At 42.4% G+C, this 21,490-nt stretch overlaps 1 protein-coding gene across 1 annotated transcript in view; it reads right to left on the reverse strand.

The window, feature by feature from the left end:
- Nucleotides 1-21,490, reverse strand: part of WDR11 (WD repeat domain 11) — a 2,002,440-nt gene that overhangs the window by 1,266,916 nt on the left and 714,034 nt on the right. The window contains exon 7 of the mRNA XM_044056072.1: nucleotides 12,926-13,040. Within this exon, the coding sequence (XP_043912007.1) occupies nucleotides 12,926-13,040 (115 nt within the window). The remainder of the gene's footprint in view (nucleotides 1-12,925; nucleotides 13,041-21,490) is intronic.

Consider the following 21,490-nt stretch of genomic DNA (forward strand, 5'->3'; position numbering starts at 1 on the left):
GCACTTTCTGTCAGCTCTGAGGGATGACGTCCCACATCCACAGGAGCCGAAATAGGCCTTGAGTCAGATAGCTTTGCATCTGACGGTTTGGATATTTGTGTAGGTGTCTCTGAGGGCACCTCTTAGAGTCAGAAGGGGCTTGAGAACATTTTGAGGAGGCTTGAGCCCCTGGTGAAGAGGAGGAAGAAGAAGGCAACAACCCTTGAAGAATAAGCTTATTTCTACTGTCGGCTATGGCCCTGGGGTTAGAGCTCTCATAGATGTCACAGACCGACAGCAGATGTTCACCACCTAAACAATAGACACATTTATTACGTGCATCGGAATGTGGGATTTTATGCCCACATTTCAAACACTGCTTAAAACGAGCAGGCTTGTCAGACATAATAGCAGTCAGAAAAAAGGGCAATTTAACGGAGGTATCTAAAACAGACTAAGAAGGCAGTAGAAGAAAGAACATATAAGGTGCCAAAAAAAAAATAAAGCCCTAACACCAGCAAAAACTAGTGGGAGGCGAAGTACAAAGGGAAAAGGGTAGAATAAAGAGAGGATAGACTTAACAGGTCCTACTTAACTCATTCAAATGGCAAAACCCTACTGAACACTCAAGACTGAGGAACTACGTCTCTCAGCGGTGGCAGCAAATGAGATTTGAGGAGGTTGAGTACAGTGTAGAGCGTAGTGGGAGGAGCCTGAGGCTGGAACCCAAGTCTGTAAAAATGCGTCCGAGGCTCGGATCTGTAACCCAGTCATGAGGAAGAATAAAAAGGCCAAAATTAGATCAGCACAATTCCCTCAGCCTCTGTTAGCACGATCTACTTCTAAATTCCAAAGGCAAACAAAAACACAGATTACAGAACCCGCAAAAAAAAAAGCTTGACAGCTGTCATGATTTCTCAGACAATGGCAGTTAGAGATGGTCTACGAGAGCAAAAGATTACCAAAGCATCAAAATGCCCTCAAACATCTTAATACAATATGAATAAAAGACACAGTTAATATTCTGCAATGGTAACATTTTGTTTTAACAATGAAGGAAAAAATGTAATAATAAGGAACTGTGGTCAGGTAGTACTACAAACTCTTGTATTTCTCTCTAAAACTAATGCTTTTGGCATCTGAAATGGTAGAGTTTGACTCTACTAAGTATACTACAATTCTACATGTATCCCTCTTCATGAGATGGTGTTTTACAATTTGTCTACATCTAATAAAGTACAGTTGTGTACACTTACCATAAATGTAGATGTTCGAGTGTATTCACTGTTGCAGTCATCACACTTGGGTTATCTGCCTGCAGGTAGCCATCAGTCGGCCTGAATATCAGTCTTGGGATTTCTGCGTTGGATGCTGTCGCTTCTTCCATGACGTCAGGTCATCAGGGGTATAAAACAGGCAGCCAATGCCATTACATCAGTTTTTCTTGCCCCAGATGTCAGGAGCCTCCCAAATAGAAAGCTAGTATATGGTGTGGAACACCACTAGTAGAAAGTAAATACCACTGTCATAAAAAATGTCCATATAGAGGATAGGTAGAAAGGATATAGAAAAACAGGGGCTGGAGGGAAGGAAATTAGGACTGCAACAGTGAATACACTCGAGCAGCTACATTTATGGTAAGTGTACACAACTGTACTATGTTCTTCGTGTTTCACTGTTGCAGTCATCACACTTGGGTTGATTCCCAAAGCTGAAGAAGGGTGGAGGCAGTCAAGAGGAGTTAGGGATGGCTAGCAGGCCCTGTAAGACTGCTGTAGCAAATCCAGTTCTGGATTTAGAAAAAAAAGGTAAGTGGTAATGCTTGGTGAAGGTGTGTACAGAACTCCAGGTTGCAGCTTCCAGAATGCCCCTGGTAGGGACTCCCCTGAGAAATGCTGTAGAGGTGGAAGTAGCCCTAGTGGAATGTGTTCTGATCTCCTGTGGGGTAGGTTTTCCATGGTGCTTGTAGCAGAAATGGATGCAGTGTGCTACCCATTTGGAAATGGTTTGCTTTGAAATGGCCTTGTCCTCTGCCCCTGCAGCAAAGCTGACTAGCAGCTGATCAGATTTTCTGAAAGGTTTAGTCCTGTCAAGGTAGAACCTGAGCTGTCTGTGCACATCCAAGGAGTGCAGGGTCCATTCCCATTTATTCTGAGGATTAGGGAAGAAGGTTGGCAAATGGATGGCTTGATTTAGAGCCACACTGGAGACCACCTTAGGCATAAAGGACGGGTTAGCCCCGAGGGAAATCCTGTCAGCATGGAAAATAATGAAGGGTTCCACAGCCATTAGTGCCTGTAATTCAGTCACTCTTCTAGCTGAGGTTATGGCTAAAAGCAAGGCTGCTTTCCAAGAAAGGAATTTTAACTCTGCTGAAGCCACAGGTTCAAAAGGGGGAAGTGTGAGCTTTTCCAGTACAAAGTTAAGGTCCCAGGCAGGGGTGGGTGCTCTCCTAGGGGGCCTTAAGTTGTTAGCCCCTCTCAGGAACTGTTTGGTGAGAGGGTGAGAGAATAGAGGTGGCTCAGTATTATAATGAGCTGAGATGGCAGAGGCATGAATCTTAATGGAGGAGAAGGATAGGCCTCTGTGGAGTAGCTCTGCTAGGTAATCAAGGATTTGAGATAAGGAGGGCACAGCTGTGTCCTTTCCTTGAGACTGATTCCAAGAACAATATCTTTTCCACTTTTCAGCATAGGATTTCCTAGTACTAGGCCTTCTGGCCTCAAGAATAATGTCCAGCACCTGTTTGCTGAGGGTTGCTGGTGCAGTATTCAGGGGATAAGCCAGGCTGCAGGGTTTAGGGTTTGCAGCTGTGGATGCAAAATCTGTCCCTCCTGCTGAGACAGCAGGGAAGGTGTCTGATGAAGGTGCCAGGGTGGCACTGTTGTCAGACTGCGTAAGAATGGGTACCAGTGCTGGCATGGCCAGTCTGGGGCAATAAGAATTGCCCTTGGGCTGTCCTGTCTGATCTTGAGTAGTACCTTTGAGAGGAGGGGCAGAGGTGGAAAGGCATAAACTGAGAGGTTTTCCCATTTGAAGGATAAGGCATCCACCCTCCAGGCCCTGCTGTGAGGGTTCCTGGTGCAAAATTTGCTCAACTGGTGGTTTTCGGGGAAGGCAAAGAGGTCCACCTCTGGTGTCCCCCACTTCTGGATTAGGAGGTTGTAGTTGCTGGGCTCCAATTTCCACTTGTGTGGGTCCACAAGATTTCTGCTTAAGTCATCTGCCAATGAATTCTGTTTGCCTGGCAGGAATTGAGCTTGTAGATGCACTTGGTTGCTCACGGCTGTGTTCCACAGGGCCATGGCTAACCTGCAGAGCGGGTATGAATGGGTTCCCCCCTGCTTGTTTATGTACCCTAACTGTGGTGTTGTCTGTTTTTATCAGCAGCTGTCCTGGAAGGATTAGGTGTTTAAAGGCTGTCAGAGCATATTGTACAGCTAACATCTCTTTCTGATTGATGTGCAGGAGGATTTGTCCTGGGCTCCACTTGCCCTGAATGCATTTGCCTGCCATGTGAGCCCCCCATGCATAGCGTGATGTGTCTGTAGTCAGGATTTGGACGGCGAGGGGTTGAGTAAAAGGCAGCCCTTTGTTGTGGTTGCATGCTTCTGCCCACCAAAGGAACTCTGCCCTTAGACAAGGTATGATAGGAGTGACTGTTTCCAGGTCCTGAGAATGTTGCCACCAAAGACTTAAGTGCCATTGAAGTTTCCTCATATGCAGTCTTGCATATGGAATTAGCAGAATGCATGAGGCCATGAACCCTAGGGCTTGCAATATTTTCCTTGCAGATAGCTGGGTTTTGGTGGCCATTTGTTTGAAGTAGTTGTTCAAATAGACCTGTTTTTCTGGAGTGAGAAATGCCATTTGGGAAGTTGTGTTCATGCTTGCTCCCAGGAATACAGTGTTTTGACTGGGCACCAGTTGTGATTTCTTTTCATTGATGGTGTACCCCAGAGAAGTTAGAAGCCTCTTTACAAATGCCAGGTGCTGAAGTAGCAATTCCTGACTGTCCGCCTGAATCAGACAATCGTCCAAGGATGGGAAAATTTGGATATTTCTCTGCCTGCAATATGCAATGGCTGGAGCCAGGCACTTTGCGAATACTCTGGGTGCAGTAGATAAGCCAAGGGGAAGTGCAGAGAACTGATAGTGCATACAGCCTGCCCCAAAGTGTAGTTATTTCCTGCAAGACTCCCTTATGGGGGTGTGCAGATAAGCTTCTTTTAAGTCTAGGGTGACTAACCACGCATCCTTGGCTAGCATAGGGAGAAGCTGTTGCAGTGTAAGCGTTTTGAATTTTGGGACCACCAGAAAAGTGTTGAGAATTGATAGATCCAGGATAGGGCGCCAAGAGCCCTCTTTTCCTGGGTACCAGGAACAGTCTGGAGTAGAAACCTTGTCCCCTTTGTTGTAGTGCAACAGGTTGAATGGCCCTGATATTGAGTAGGGAAAGTACTTGCTTTTGAGCCTCTGCCCACTGGTTTGGAGGAAGGTCTGAAAACCTGCTTGGGGTTGGCAGTGAATGGAAGTAGAATCTGTACTCCTGGGATACAATGTTTAGAACCCATTGGTCCGGAGTAATGGACATCCAGTTTTTGACATGAAGGGCAAGTTTTTCTCCTAGGGGTGTGAGTAGTCGGGCAGGACTGGGAAGGATAATTGAAAAGTCATTGTGAACTTTTTCCATAAGGGGGTGGCTTACCACTCCCTGTTTCTGAGGTGGGAACACTCCATTGTTTAGAACTCTGCATACCCTGAGACTGTAATCTTGGTGGTCTGGTTCCCCTGTTTTTGGACTGAGAAGGCCAGGAAGGGGCTGGAATGGACCGTTTTTTAGAAGGCCAATGGCTATTGAATCTAGGTGGCTGCACTTGTAAGAATTCTTTAACAGTTTGCATATATTTAGCTTTTTTCTTCCATCTTTTTAAGAACCTCTTATGCTTTGGTGCCAAACAAACGGTTCTGATTTAAAGGAGTGTCTAGTAATTTTGATTGGCATGGTCTGGCAAGGTTTGTTCCTTCAGCCAAGCATGCCTTCTCAGTACAGACCCAGTGACTGCAGACTTGCAAGATGCTTCTAGGGCATCAAAGCCACACTGCAAAATATGCTTATTAACTTGGTTTGCAGAATGCATGAACTCTTGTAAATTTTTATTTTCTGCACAATCTGGAAATACACCATTTTTTGTTTAATTAGTTCCATAATATGTTGCTGGTACTTCAACATGTGAAACTGGGCAATTCAATGCCTGGATGGCAAGAGTTGCAGAGGTATATACCTTCTTACCCCATCTGTATAAAGCTCTGGAATCCCTGTTTGAAGGAGTAGGATTTTTGGCTGTAGTAGCCTTAATACCTTTAGGTCCCTGGGAAATGGTCTCTGGATCCCAGTAGGATTCAGTACCCGTCAGGTTTTCTAGGGGCCGGTGGTAAAGTGTCGGGAGTAAGACTGGATTCCATGAAGATATCATCTGCAACATCCAGGACAGGGGATATAGCTAGAGGCCTGTGCTGAGGCAACTCTAAAAATTCTCTGAGTCTCTTTTTGGACTGATGATAGTCCTGGCATTCCCAGCGGAAATGCTCTCTTAAAGTATGCAAGGTTTCACCAAAAGAAAAATCCTCTGGAGGGGAGGCAGAGGAAATGGATTCCTCTGCATCTGAATCCTCAAAGGTTGATAAGGGTATGTCCTGGTAATCAGAAAGGTCAGAGTCATCTGACTTCTGGTCTGTAGAAGGCTGACTTCCCCTGATTAGGGTGATAAGGTCTTCAGCAATTCTAAGCGTTTGTTTTTGTGGCATGGGAGCTTGAGCATGCGCTTTGGTCATCGGTTTTCTCGGCGTAGTGCATACTCTGGGTCTGAGAAACTCAGTACTTTTAGCTGAAAACTAAGTTGTCAGTTTAATGCGAACATCGGTAGGTCAGAATACACCCACGGAAGCCGGTGCCTGCACAGTGGCTCTGGACCCATCCAAGGTAGAGACATCCACAGGTTCCATAGTAGAATAAGCATCTTGCGGCATACCAAACTCCGAATCAGTCTCAGCAGAGGCCTGCAAATCTGTAGAAGCAGGCATCAGGGGATGCAAAGGTGCCTCACTGAGTACCAGCGGACTGGCAACCAGCTTAACGGAAGTATCGTCGGCAGTTTTGGACCTATGCGGTCTGTCTCTGTCTTTATTGTTACACTTTTTTGGAAGATCGGTAGTTGGATGGCTTATCGAAGCCATTTCGGAATACAGAAAACAAGAGCGAAATAATTTAGTGACAAAAATAGACTGGTGAATGGTTCAGGTGTTAAACAAGGTACAAAACTGACAGCGAGGAACGTTGTGGTCTGAGCCTAAACAGATGATGCAGAAAGAATGAAAATCTCTGTGAGGTACTTGCTTTCCACAGGCAAGACAATTGTTAACTTGTTCTGATATCGGTTAAACAAGAAAAAAGAATCCCCAACGGGGTACTTAGCGTTAGAAGACTTCAGATTTGAAACTCGAAAAATGAAAATTTCAGGTAGCGGCCAACCAGCACTTGTGAACTGCTTCTGCTTCGGGCTCCTTCTTGGCAAGAAAGACTGATGTAATGCAGTCGGCTGCCTGTTTTATACCCCTGACGACCTGATGTCATGGGAGAAGCAACAGCATCCAACTCAGAAATCCCAAGACTCTGGTATTCTGGCTGACTGAGGGCTACCTGCAGGCAGATAATCCAAGTGTGATGACTGCAACAGTGAAACACGAAGAACATCTACTAGGTCATCAATGAAAGTAGTCGTCATGTTCAATAAACTTTACTTTGTTACCAAACACTGATTCAAAAAGTAGTTTCCTTCACGTAACTCTGAATAAAACAGCATCTGCTAGTAAAAACTACTGAAATAAAGAAAAATGTACTTTTTCTTCACCTTGCACAATCCAGTTTTAACCAACTATTCTCAAACACAAGCTGACATTGATTGTGCAGGGTAGTATACAGGAAGTACCTCAGCTCTTAGAGACTGGAACTTGTCTTTGAGATGCTCAATACTGCCACTGTGAGCTATTTGATATATTTGCTGCTTGTTTCTCATCATAATGTCTGCTTCCCCTAAGGAGATCCAGTATCTGTCTGCCTGGGATGACATGATCAACAAGTCACAATGCTTTGCCAGAGATGGCCTGCACCTGTCGCCCCTGGGATTCTGGATACTGGCTAAGGCTCTAGCCACCCCTATAGTGCCTTTTTTAGGCAAGGTTCAAATGACAAATTCACCACCCTAACAGGTACAGGCAAGAAGAATCTGAGGGTATTGCTACTCAATGCTAGAAGTCTAAACCTCAAAATGCACTCTCTCGAGGTACTCCTTAAAATGGAGAACATCGACATCTGTGCAGTGACAGAGACCTGGTTCAAGGCTCCAGAGAGTACCCCTGCATTACCAGGCTATAATTCATACCACACCTTTCAGCCACCTAACCTGGACCGAAACACTAAAGGTGGAGGCGTGTCCATATTCATTAAGGATATCCACACCTCCAGGCTAGTTGCTCAGCATAATGCATCTGAGATTATCCAAGTGCAACTAACTCTGGGCAAGACTGCAATTCAAATTGTAGCTTGCTACAGATCCCCCACCATGCCCCAGGATTCCCACTCCTCATTTCTTAATACACTGGAAAATATTAGGGTACAACTAAACACCCTAATAATGGGTGATTTCAACTACCCTACCATTAACTGGGAAAACTACTGATGTACCAACTCTCGTGCTCAACGTTTTTTGGAATTCATAAATTCCAATGCCATGGATCAACTTATCCACACCCCCACCAGGGGCAGCAATATCCTAGACCTGGTTATTACCAACATGGGCAACCGGTGCTCCACAACAGAGGTCAATTCCTCGTTGGTCAGATCCGACCATAAGCTAATCACCCTAGACATCCACATCCCTCCCCCACCCCCCATTAGGGAGACCACAGTAAAAAATTTCTCCAAAGCCAACTTCACGCTTCTTAAGACAGAAGTGTCAAACTTCACGACACCCATGCTGACGGACAATAGAGGTATGACTGCTGAATCCTACACAAATGCACTTTATAAGCACTTACATGAGTGCATGGATCGTGCAATCCCTAACAGAACCAATATGCTATCCTCCAAAAAAAGGAAGCCAATCTGGTGGTCCCCTGCCATAAACAAACTCTACAACAGAAGAAAGAAACTGTTGCAAAAAAGAGTAAAATCCCATGATTGGAGAACCTCCCTGATCAGCTTCAGTAAGAAGCTGAGATCTATCATAAAATCCTCCAAAGCTAGTTATGAAAACAAAATCGCCACTGACTCTAAAGACAACCACAAAGCATTCTATAGCTATGTCAAGAATCTCAATGGCAACACTCAGATCTGCTCTGAGTTACAGCACAATGGCACTAAATATAAAGAACTAACGGATATTGCCAACATCCTGGCAGATAGGTTCAGTGCTAACTTTACCCCTCTGTCATCCCCTAAAGGGCCCATCTCTATACCAGAAGAATGCAAAGTTCCTGTAATCACAGCTGCACAGGTAAAAAACACACTATCCAAAGCCAAGAACACAGCATCCATGGGACCTGACGACATCCCAGGCTGTGTTCTACATGAACTACAGAACGAACTGGCACCCAACCTAAGTACCATGTTCAATCATAGCCTCACCTCAAGCTATGTGCCCACTGAATGGCGCACAGTGACAGTTATCCCACTCCACAAAGGGGGAGCCTCCACAGACCCCAGAAACTACCACCCCATTAGCCTAATGAGCCTGGTCTGCAAGGCTATGGAGCATATCATCATGGAACTTATAAACAATGACATTGGTAATCTCCAAACTCAGGACCCCACCCAGTTCAGGTTTGTAAAAGGCAGATCATGTCTCCTAAACCTGATATACTTCTTTGAAGCAGTCACCAAAGGCATTGATGAGGGTAAGGTGGTTCACAAAGCCTATCTAGATCTCGCCAAGGCTTTTGACACCATCCCCCACTCTGGAATTATAGATAAACTCACTAAACTAGGTATAAATCCCTATGTCACAAGATGGGTTGCCAACTGGCTCACTGACAGAACCCACACTGTGATAGTAGCAGACTCCAAATCCAGCTTCGGACCAGTGACAAGTGGAGTACCACAGGGTTCAGTCCTGGGTCCTCTCCTGTTTGGTATATACTTCTCTGAAGTACAGGCCAACAAAGAAGGTCTTTGGCTAATGAAGTTTGTAAATGACTGCAAACTAGGAGCCATAATCAAAACTCCAAAAGATGTGGACATCCTACAAAAGGACCTTGCTGAGACAGATGCCTGGTGTCAAAGCCATGACCTCAAGCTCAATGCCAAAAAGTGCATTGTCATTCCTTTTGGTAAAAACTCAGTACCCATGAACTACCACATAGGTGGTAGTCTACTTAACACTGAAAGTGTGATACGAGACCTTGGGACACAGGTGGACAGTAGTCTCTCCTTTGATAATCACATCGCCACAGTAGTCAGGGAATCCTTCTATGTGGCACACCTCATCACAAAAGGTTTCTCATCCAGGAAAAAAGAGGTCATTGTTCCCCTCTACTCGTCACTCATTAGACCCATTATAGAGTACAATTTTGGTATGTACCTCACAAGACATCTACAACAACTGGAAAGGCCACAGAAATACCTCACAAAGAGGATTACCGGCCTCAAAGAGATGCCCTATGCAGACCATCTAAAAAAAACTGCAGCTTTACTCTGTTACATATCGCCTACTCAGAGGCGATCTCTGCCTAACACACAAAGCTATGTCAAACCCAGAGCTTTTAGACATGCTCCACTTAAAGAAATCCCAATCCCTATGAGCTACATGCTCTAGGGACCTAAACCTCATCACCACAATAAACAGAACATGCTGGAGGGATATATTCCTATCCCAGAGACTTCCCATACTCTGGAACAAACTACCTATCTATATCAAACAAAGCTCCTCATTAGCACTGTTCAAGAAAAATCTTGATGATTGGATGGGAGATAGGAAATTCACCCCAGGGATCACTTCTGTGGCTCTGCTCGACAGTGGCACAGGAAAATAATTTTCTTGGGTGGCAAAAGCCAGGGTACCTTTGGCTAGGCTTATATAGGCCCTAGGGTCAATAGCCTAGTACCTACCTATGAACCTATGAATCTGTACCTCATACTATGCCACAGTGTTTCATTAAGCTAACCATCACAGTAAGTGCAAATACTGTTGAAGCTAAAGGACCACTCCAAAACTTGCTAAAATTCGATTCCCAGGGATAGTCACTAGGAAAAGCCTGCACAGTTACAGGATACTATTGCTTTTAGGCTGATGAACTGTGAATATACTTCAGAACCGTGAGGGAGATGTACCCAGCACACACACAATTTATTTTTAGCAAAGAGATCCAAAAAGAAGGCAAACATAAACATTAGCTTTTTATCAATTTCTCTTTAGAACTAATATTTTTTAATCCAGAGTACAGAAGCTGGTCCAACTGATGCAAATTCTGAAGCTCTTCCCCATGATTTAAATATAGGTCTGACACTACTCAATACAGCATAAGCAGCATAAAAAATTATTAAGCCTTTAAAAATACCTCGGTTCTTTATCTTTTACCTGAAGTGTGTGAAAGTATGGCTGTGAGTTCACTGCTGGATTACCACATTCTGTCTAAAAAAATATGACTGTACATTGAGAAATCATCTCGTCCCTATAGCTATAATACATATATTCTACTCAGCTTGATTCTGAAAATATAAAAGTTCTGAATTCCACTGATGTGAACTGTATCATTACTTGCGTTCCAGCCACTGCTACCAATGCTGTGCTTTTTTTGGCTACTAATAATATTACAGGCCTAAAAGTTATCATTGTACTACTGAAAATTGTTTGTCATTCCTGTTAGTGATGTAACTGTACTTGGATTCTCATTAAATACTGTCTTTCTCTTGCCTCTAAGTCATGGGTAATGCCGGAAAAGTTAACAAATGTATAAATAAACAAATACATTTCAAATGCTTTCCATTCTCAATATTGTTAGAACACAGAAACAACTGTCAGCAGTCTTAAGAAAAAACACAATTCAGTAAATACACAAACACAAAACTAGGTGACTGAGATGGTTAGTCACACTCCAGTCAAAAAGTAATGCTGAAGTATTAAAAACAACTATCTATCAACAACTAGCTTTACATCTTATTCCTTAAATACGGGTAATTCAAGTGGAACAAATCTTATTTCTTATGAAAACAATACCAGCCTTATAGATGAAACCACCATGGGACAGGCCTTCTTCTCTCAACCAACTCATAACAGTGTTCTGCTGCATAACAGCAGGCATAACAGGAAATAAACTATAACTGTATCTGGAGATTAGGCAATAAGTCACCTGAAGTAAGAAACAAGGTAACTGATTTATGTGCTGTAACAACAAAATAAACATCTGATGCAGATGCCTGGGAACCTGTGTCTGGACTGAGAGAAGATAACTTGTTCAACAGAATCTGCAAGCTACTGACTGCATTGATGACCTTCCAAGGGGCATTGCTAGAAGCCTTGGTAGGCCCCAATCAACAATTTCTACTCTCAGTGAGTTTGCTTATCCATATGCTTTCTCTGCTGAGGGACATCCAGTACTGCAGCATGGCAGGAATGTGTTTCTATCTCTTTTTGTCAATGCAGACCTGGAGAAGTTCCTATCTTCTCTTATGGGTTTTCTTATTAAATATCGCACTAAAACTACAACAGGACATACTGTTATAAGGCACTAAACAAAAACAGACTGTGAATGGAAGCATCTACTGTGAATTTGGCACCCAGATGCATACTTACTCTCTCTATCAGGGAAGAATTAACCACCTTAATGCTTACAGATGCCTGCAAATGTGGTCAAAAACAGCACTTACAGCCAAACCCACAGAGCGCCCAGATACCTTGTAGCAGTACCGACGACAGACACGATAACATAGTAAGAAATAAATAAATGAAGACAGAGTTGTTGATTCCTCATAAACCTGGAGCACAGTTATGCCCAAAGGAAGGAGTGGCCAGCCCGGCTGGGGGACGGTGATACAGAATTCAAAGACTGGGAATTCAGGATAGACACTGAACCTCATCTGTGTTCTACAAATGTTACAAGTGCAACAGTGATCCATATGAACAATATCACACTGATTAACATTTTCAATAAAGCAAAGCTACTTACGACTGCCTATCTAACTTACTACTAAGAAAAACCATGACACCAAACCATTTTTTGTCTTGCCCTTTGTGTTTCAGCAACACTTTTGAGACAACGATGAAGAATTCATAGATTTCATGCCATGAACCTGGTGACATTCACAGCACTTGCAGACAATGAAATATATAATTAACTAAAACACATTGTTAATCATTTATCAAGTTAAACTACAAATTACAGACTGCATGGGAAAAAGACTAGAGCTGCTAAGCTTTATGCAGCCACTGGCCTAGAGTGGCATGTTTTTGTGTATGTGTACGCACACATCTCAGTGAGTGACTAAGTGAGGGAGTGCATGGGAAGATAGTCATGTGTGCTCCAAGCAACAAGTTCCAGTAAAGTCCAAATATCAATGCCCTTTTAACTCCTAAAGATATAGGCTATTGCAGTACAATTTCTCAGAGATGTATGCTTTAGAAGTATGCTTGAGTCAAATATCAGATGCATACCTGTATATAATGAACTGCAGCTCACTATTCTGGAAGGACAGCAGATAAAATTATCTAATTTAGCTTGCTAAAATAGTAGCAGCAATATTTAGTCTTTCTGTAACTAAAATAAAACAACTGTGCTTGACTTAGTCGTATGCCTCCTGCGTTATGGAAAATGGTTTAGCATAAAAAAAGATAACAAGTATTGCAAACAAAACAAAAAATGATATCTCAGTTCTGTTTATTCTTTATCTCACCTTGGTCATCACTTTGTACAACAGCAGTACTATTGCCTGATCTGCGTACTCGAAATGTTATACAGCCATTTTCATGGAGACAATACAAAGCATCTCGCTGATGACAAGGAATAACCTGGAAATAATTAAAAGATAACTAATGTAATACTTTTAGTAAAAGAAGAGCTGTAAAATACATCTTATGCTATTCAGCTATAAAAGTAAAATATAAATTGTGCAATTAACTGTAAAGTATTAAACAATGAAAAATGTGAGTGACAAATCAATAATGAACAAATGATAAGCTTGATGGTTACTAAATAAATGAGGCATTTATATATGGCACCAACTGACATTTAAACATGAACTGGGCTTGGGGGGAGGACTACATAAGAGGACCGGAACTGAAACTGCTACACAGACTGATTGCTTGCTTGCTCTCTCTCTCTGTTAGACAGGACAGACACACTAACATCAATCCAAGACTTAGTGTAGACAGGGGGAGCTCACTGTCCACCTACAGACATAGCTGGCTTTAGGCACCAGTGAACCCTGTGGCCGCTGGGGGCCCCCAACTACAGCAAGTTATTTTATCTTGACATTTTGTATCATGTCTGTGAAACCAAAGAAATCTACTACAGCAATCTTAAATACTTAACAAGGTGGGTAATAACTCATTTATATCTCCTTTAACAATCAAAGATATCTCTAGTTATAGTAAAGTACAGTTTTGTACCTACCATAAATGTAGATGTTAGAGTGCGCATACAGCTGCAGTCATCACACTTGGGGTTATCTGCCGTCAGGCGGGTCCTCGGTCGGCCGAATTCCAAAGTCTAGGTTCGGCGTCGGTTGTCGTCGCTTCTTTCCTGACGTCAGTGCGGCAGGGGTATAAAAGAGGCAGCCAATGCCATTTTCTTCAGTTTTTCTTGCCCCAGATGTCCGGTACCCCCAGAAAGGAAGGCAAAACATGATGTTATGCAAACATACATAAGTAGATAAATCAAAACAGTAGTTGCAAGCAAATACACCATAAAGGAATACCCCAAATAGGTTGTATGATAAGGGTGTTTGGCATAAGCCCTGTCCTAAGAGGGGATGGAGGGAGGGTAACCTGGACTGCAGCTGTATGCGCACTCGAACATCTACATTTATGGTAGGTACAAAACTGTACTATGTTCATCGTGCATACAGCTGCAGTCATCGCACTTGGGTTGAATCCCAAAGCTAAGTAAGGGTGGCTGGTACTAAGCGGAATTAGGAGGGGCTAGAATGCCCTGCAGGACTGCTGTGGCAAAGCCCGCTCTAGATTTTGAGTATAGTGGAAGGTGGTGGTGCTTGGAGAAAGTGTGCACTGAACTCCAAGTTGCTGCTTCCAAAATGTTCTTGGTAGGGACCCCCCTGAGGAAAGCTGCTGAGGTAGCTGTAGCCCTGGTGGAGTGGGATCTGATGTATACAGGCACTGATTTTCCATGCAATGAATAACAATAGCATATGCAGTGAGCTATCCATTTTGAAATAGTCTGTTTGGAAATAGCCTTTCCTTGAGCACCTGCAGCATAGGACAGAAAGAGCTGCTCAGATTTTCTGAATGACTTTGTTCTGTCCAAGTAATAACGAAGTTGCCTGTGAATGTCCAAGGAATGCAGAAGCCTCTCTCCTTGGTTCTGTGGATTTGGATGAAAGGTAGGTAAATGAATAGTCTGATTCAAAGCCACACTGGATACTACCTTTGGCATGAAGGTAGGGTTGGTTCATAAGGAAACCCTGTCCTGATGGGAAATGATGAATGGTTGCACAGCCATGAGGGCCTGTAGCTCCGAAACCCTACGTGCTGAGGTAATAGCCAGAAGGAAGGCTGTTTTCCATGACAATTATTGTAGCTCTGCTGTAGCAGCCGGCTCAAAAGGAGGCAGTGTTAGCTTCTCCAATACAAAGTTGAGGTCCCAAGCTGGAGCTGGTGGTTTCCGTGGGGGGTGTATATTTTTTGCCCCTCTGAGGAACTGCCTTAAAAGAGGATGTGAGAATAAAGGAAGATCCATATTGTACTGTGCTGAAATGGCTGAAGCATGGATCTTGATGGAAGAGAAGGAAAGGCCACTGTTTAACATCTCAGCTAGGTACTGTAAAATCTGAGGTATATTTATTACCCAAGGATTCGGACCCATAGCTTGATTCCAGGAACAAAATTGTTTCCATTTGGCGGAGTAGGTTTTTCTAGTAGAGGGTCTCCTGGCCTCCAAGATGACATCCTGTACCTCCTTGGAGAGGAGAATCTGTTGGCAAATTAAGGTATTCGCCATGCAGCTAGATTTAGAGTTCTGAGCTGGCTGTGAAGGGTCTTGTAATTGTGCTGGGACAAAAGAAGAGGAACTTGTGGAAGGATCCATGGTAGTGAGTGTGACAGGCTCTTTAGGAGAGGATACCAGTGCTGTCATGGCCAGTCTGGAGCAATGAGAATCATTTGTGGCCTCTCTGCTCTGGTTTTTAATAGGACTTTGGCCAGTAGAGGTAGAGGCGGGAAGGCATAGACTGTCAATGTTGTCCAATTGAAAGAGAGTGCGTCCACTTTCCAGTCCTGTGGATGATAGGTCCTTGAGCAGAATTTCTCCAACTGGTAATTTTTGTGGGTAGCAAATAGATCTACATCTGGCTGTCCCCATGCCTGAGTTATCTTTGAAAAGACTTGAGGATGCAACTTCCATTCGTGTGGGTCTGTCATATTTCTGCTTAAGTTGTCTAGCCAGTGTGTTTTACTTCCCTGGCAGGAATTGTGCCTGTAGTTGAATTTGTAATTCCAGTGCTGTGTTCCACAGGGTCATGGCTTGTCTGCACAGGGGGTATGAATGCATTCCCCCCCTGTTTGTTTATGTACCACATGGCTGTGGTGTTGTCTGTCCTTATTAATAGCTGGCATGGATGCAGTAGGTCTTTGAAGGTCATAAGAGCATTTTGCACGGCTAGCATCTCCTTTTGATTGATGTGTAGGTGCATCTCTTTTTGGGACCATTTTCTCTGAATACACTGACCTGCCATGTGTGCTCCCGAAGCGTAGTCTGAGGCGTCTGTTGTGATGATTTGAGTTGCTTGTGGTATGCAGAAAGGAAGACCCGTGTTTCTTTGGCATGCTTGAGCCCACCACAAAAATTCCTTTTGAAGGCATGGAATGAGTGGTATAATTGTTTCCAAGCTGTGGCTGTGTTGAGACCATAAGTTTTTTAGGTACCATTGTAGTTTCCTCATATGCAACTTTGCAAATGGTATTAGTAGGATACAAGATGCCATGAACCCCAGAGCCTGCAGGATTGTCCTTGCAGTTAGCCTGGTTAAAGTTGCCATTCTGTTGAAGTCTTGAGACAGTTGACCTTATTTGTCTGGCGTGAGGTAGGCCATCTGGGTCATTGTGTTTAAGCTGGCACCCAGGAAAATTATCTGTTGAGAAGGTATTAGTTTTGATTTCTTTTTGTTCACTGTGTACCCCAGGCAGTTTAACAGTTTTATTACAAACGCCAGATGTTGCAATAGAATGTCCTTGCGGTCTGCTTGGATCAGGCAGTTGTCCAGATATGGGTAGATTTGGATTCCTCGTTGTCTGCAGAAGGCAATTACTGATGCCAGGCATTTCGTAAACACTCTGGGTGCAGTAGATAAGCCAAAGGGCAATGCAGAGAATTGGTAATGGGTTGAACCTGCAAGAAATCTGAGGTATCTTCTGCAATCTTGTCTGATAGGGACATGCAGGTATGCCTCCTTGAGGTCTAACATTACCAGCCAAGACTCCTTGCCCAGCATGGGAAGAAGCTGCTGTAATGTGAGCATCTTGAATTTTGGTACCTCTAGATATATGTTTAGAATAGATAGGTCTAAGATGGGTCTCCAATCTTTGTCCTTCCTTGGTACCAGAAATAGCCTTGAATAAAAACCTTGACCTTGTTCTTTTGCAGGTACCTCTTGAATTGCTCTCATCCATGAGAGCGTTAATTTGCCTTTGTGCCTCTGCCCACTGATTTTGTGGCAGGTTTGGCATGCCTCTCATTTTTGGAAGGGTGTGAAAGTGGAACCTGTAGCCTCTGTCTATAATATCCAAAATCCATTTGTCCTTTGTAACAATGTGCCAGTTTTTTGAAAATAAGGCCAGTTTTCCGCCCAAAGGTGCTGCCACTGTAGCTTTGTTTGGCAGGCATAGGGGAAAGTCATTGCGTCTGTTTTCTAAATGACTGTGGTCTATCTTCTCCACCTCTTGGGGCTGGTGTTTGCCACTGTCTAGCTCTGTAAGATCCTTGAGGTTGTCCTCTACTCCTTGGGCGTCTGTATCTGTCCCTTTGGGGTCTGTCCGTGGCTGGAAAGGACCAATTTTTTGAAGGCCAGTTTCTGCTGAAGCGTGGAGGCTGCACCTGCAAGAAATCTTTAACTGTTTGCATAAATTTCGCTTTTTCCTCCATTTTCTTTAGTACCTCCTTAGCTTTAACACCGAACAATACATCTTTTTGTAGTGGTGCATCTAACAACTTTGCTTTGACATGATCTGGTAAAGTTTGCTCTTTGAGCCAAGCATGTCTACATATGACAGACCCCGTGACTGCAGTTCTACATGAGGCCTCTAAAGCATCAAAACCACACTGCAAGGTATGTTTCCCCACTTGTTCTGCTCCATGCAACAAATCCTGCAACTCTTTCAAGTCTGGTTGTTCTGTTTGCGTCATTTTGCTTTTCAGCTGAGATAGCAAGAACTGTTGGTATTTTAACATATGAAATTGACAGTTTAATGCCCTCATGGTTAAAGTGGCTGATGTATACACCTTTTTCCCCCACCTTTCTAATGCTCTGGAATCTCTCTCTGAAGGTAAAGGGTTTTTAGCAGTAGAGGCCTTAATCCCCTTGGGACCCTGTGAAATTGTTTCTGGGTCAGCAGTATGGCTTTTATAAAGGAATAGGTGAGAATCAGGAACCCGGTAATATCTGTCTGGTTTAACAGGGGCTAGAGGTAATGAGACGATACTCTCCTTTATATATATTAGTAAATATTTTTGATAATTAATTATATAATTAATTGATTGATTGATCTAATTGATGCATATATGTGTTGCATTGAGTTGTGATCCTTTGAAGCGAATTGTACCGGTACCAGGTCTTTGAAAAATAATTCTTTATCTATCATTGTGCTTCTGCATCGTTTGCTTTTATTTGAATTTTTTTTCAGATGATGAATCTGACCTTTTGAGGAGTGGGAAACAAACTTTTTACTGATCAAACGAAATCAAAAAATCTCATGAAATGAAAAAAATGATTTCTTCATTGCAAAAAATAGTTCAAAAAGTACTTTAAAAGAGACAGTTAAAATTTTAAAAATTTTTTGTAGAGAGAAAAACAATTAACTTAATGGGGACCCCTTAAAATTTTACTTATCTTAACAGGTTTAGTGTCTCACATCAGTAACACTCAAAAGAAATAATATTATTGAATTTAGACCCTACAGGAAAGGGAATTTAAAAGAATTTATCAGCATACTAGTATAGAATCTGAGTTGGATTATATGTTAAAATGAGGTGTTTCTAAGATTATGTGAAAAAGGGTATGAAAAAAAAAAAGCTGAAAAGTATGAATAAATAATAATAAATAAGCATACAAGCAACAAAGAAAGTTTGAAATGGATTATTTAACAAAAAAACAAAAGATAGGAGAGAATATTTTTAATTAAAAGATTTTGTACCTGGTTTATGAGGATGACTCTATAGGTGAGCTCTCCTTCCTCATCACACAACGCTTTACAAAAAAAAAAAAAATTTAAAAAAAAATACTAAATAATAAATAATAATAAAAAAAACTTTACACTACTAATGTGAGATCATTTAGATGTGGTTCATGCAGTTATGTGATAGAATAATCATATGTCAATCATATTAAATAATATTAACCATAACCCAAGCACTATTTTTAATTGTAAATCCATTACTTGCTTATATACTACTGTTACTATAGTTACAATAACATATATATGGTATACAAAAAAAAATGATGAGAGTCAGTCAGAATTTTAGAGCATTTTTGGACATTAGGAATTAAACTTAGTCATTCCAGTTGCTAAACACTTCTGAAGCTCATTTTGAAGTTCAATACTTTGAAACCTTTTGGTCTTAATTTAGAATTAGGTATTTGATGAATTATTTAATATATTTAATACATTCAATATATTAGTAAATATTTTTGATAATTAAATAAAAAAAAAAATTATATATATACATTTATACATGACACATTACTAATATAATTGGTGTGTTATCTCTTTATCTATCATTGTGCTTCTGCATCGTTTGCTTTATTTGCTAGAGGTAATGAGTCTGGATTAAGACTGGCTTCTGCCTACACATCATCCAAAATATCTAAGACAGGAGGATTAGCAAGGGGCCTATGCTGGGGAAGTAGAAGAAATTCCCTGAGCCTTTTCTTGGAATCTGAGTAATCTTGGCCTTCCCAGTGGAAGTGCTCTCTCAATGTATGAAGGGTTCCCCCAAAAGAGTAGTCCTCGGGGGGGGGGGACTGATGGGAATAGACTCCTCAGCATCAGAGTCTTCAAACAGGGAATAGGCGTAATCCTGGTCCTCAGAATGGTCTGAGGTAATAGAAACCTGGTCTGAGGAAGGGTAGTCTTCCTCCAACCTGGGTCTTTTGTCTGAGGGGGGTTGAGAACCCCTGATGAGAATAATCAAATCCTCAGCCATTTTAAGCATCTGTTTTTCAGGCATGGGGCCTTGAGAGGGGTTCTGAGGACCCTGTTTTTTAATTTTCATTGCAGCTTTAGATTTAGTGAACAATTTAATAGAGGAGGTGGTAGGCCTGAAAACGCCTTCAGAAATGGCAGGCCTCGCTAAATTTTCGATTTCCCCGCCAAGAGTGGCGTCGGTATCTGCAGAGGGAATGGAGACAGAGGATCCTGAGACTTCGGGTAATGAAATCGCCGGTAAAGTAGTTTCATCGGTAGTCAGGGGCTGCGTAGGCGCCTCACTGAGAACCGGAGAACCGGTAGTCGGCCTAAGCGTGATCTCAGTACTCGGAGCAGGCCTCGGATGTCTGTCCTTATCCTTGCATTTTTTGCCTAAAACGGGCGTCGGTGCATCCGACGACATGATATAATTAAATTTTTTGCCAAAATAATGAAGGGCAAACTCCTCCCGGCGCTTAATAGTGCGCTTGTGAAACCTAGCACAAAAACGGCAGGCCGAGACAACTTGGTCTGGCCCTAAGCAAGGTATACAGTAAGAGTGAAAATCCTTATGCGGTATTTGCTTCCCACAAGAAATGCAATTATTAACTTTGTCTGACATCGGTCTGAGGCAAGAAAAGTTTCAACGGGTACTTAGCTTTAAAGAAGACTTCGGCTGAAATACTATTCGTAAATCTCAGGAGCTGGCCGACCGGCACTTGCGAACTGCTTCTGCTTCGGGCACCGCGCGGCAAGAAAGACTGAAGAAAATGGCATCGGCTGCCTCTTCTATACCCCTAAGAACAAGATCTTTTATACCCCTGCTGCAATGACGTCAGGGAAGAAGCGACAACAACCGATGCCGGACCTAGACTTTGGAATTCGGCCGACCGAGGACCCGCCTGACGGCAGATAACCACAAGTGTGATGACTGCAGCTGTATGCACGATGAACATCAGTGTTTTATCAAGTAACAGGCTTCACAATTCCATTAAATATTTTACCACTGACATAGTGCTCCTGGCATAAACTTTGCTGGTGGACATTCTCTCTACTAAAACTAACATGGCCAGCTTTAGGTACCTGCAATACATGTGGCTGTAGAAGGGCCCCCTTAATCATCCTTGACTATGTGGTGGACTCATAAAAGCTGCTGCTGTTTGTGGAAAAATTAGGAGGAAAAAATTTATTAATTTCCTGATTACACTCTTTAATCTGAGCAAGTCTATGATGTGACCCTGTTAGGATAAAGCTGATAATGAACATGAACAAGGTAAGCACTAGAGAGATCAACAGCCCAGAGTGACTGATCTCAGCGCATACCTTGAATTTCAAGAAGTGCTGATGCTTCTGAACTACACAAATATTTTTCTCTTTCAGGGTAATTTTATAAATGCTGGCAGAACCAGATATTATAACTCTTTGATCAAGAATTCTGGGCAAAGCCAAAAATAATAGCAAACTAAAGGTTCAAAATCAGAAACATTTTAAACATTACTTTAATTCACTTAAAAAAGTTAATAGAATAATACATTTTGCAACAACCTGCACTTTTTGGACAATAAGTAGTATAAAGCTCTGATGTCTGGATTTACTGACTGTTTGTAATCCTTAATGATTTACCAATAAATCAATCTTTTTATGAAGAACAGAGCAAAACTATGAGCAAAATTACGGAAGTTCTGTGAAATCAGAGACAGGGTTACTCCTCAATAAGATAAATAAAAGTGACTTACCCTTCTTGTTGTTTGACCACTGCTAAATAACAGTCACTGATCTGTTATGGCAGTAGTAGTGTTGCATAATGTATTTCTGTTTGTAGAAATAAGCACAAAACTAGCACTGCTACTGTGTGTGTGTGTGTGTGTGTGTGTGTGTGTGTGTAA

Source organism: Protopterus annectens, chromosome 14.part0, assembly GCF_019279795.1.
Source record: "Protopterus annectens isolate FY-2018-M chromosome 14.part0, PAN1.0, whole genome shotgun sequence".
Taxonomy (NCBI): Eukaryota; Metazoa; Chordata; order Ceratodontiformes; family Protopteridae; genus Protopterus; species Protopterus annectens.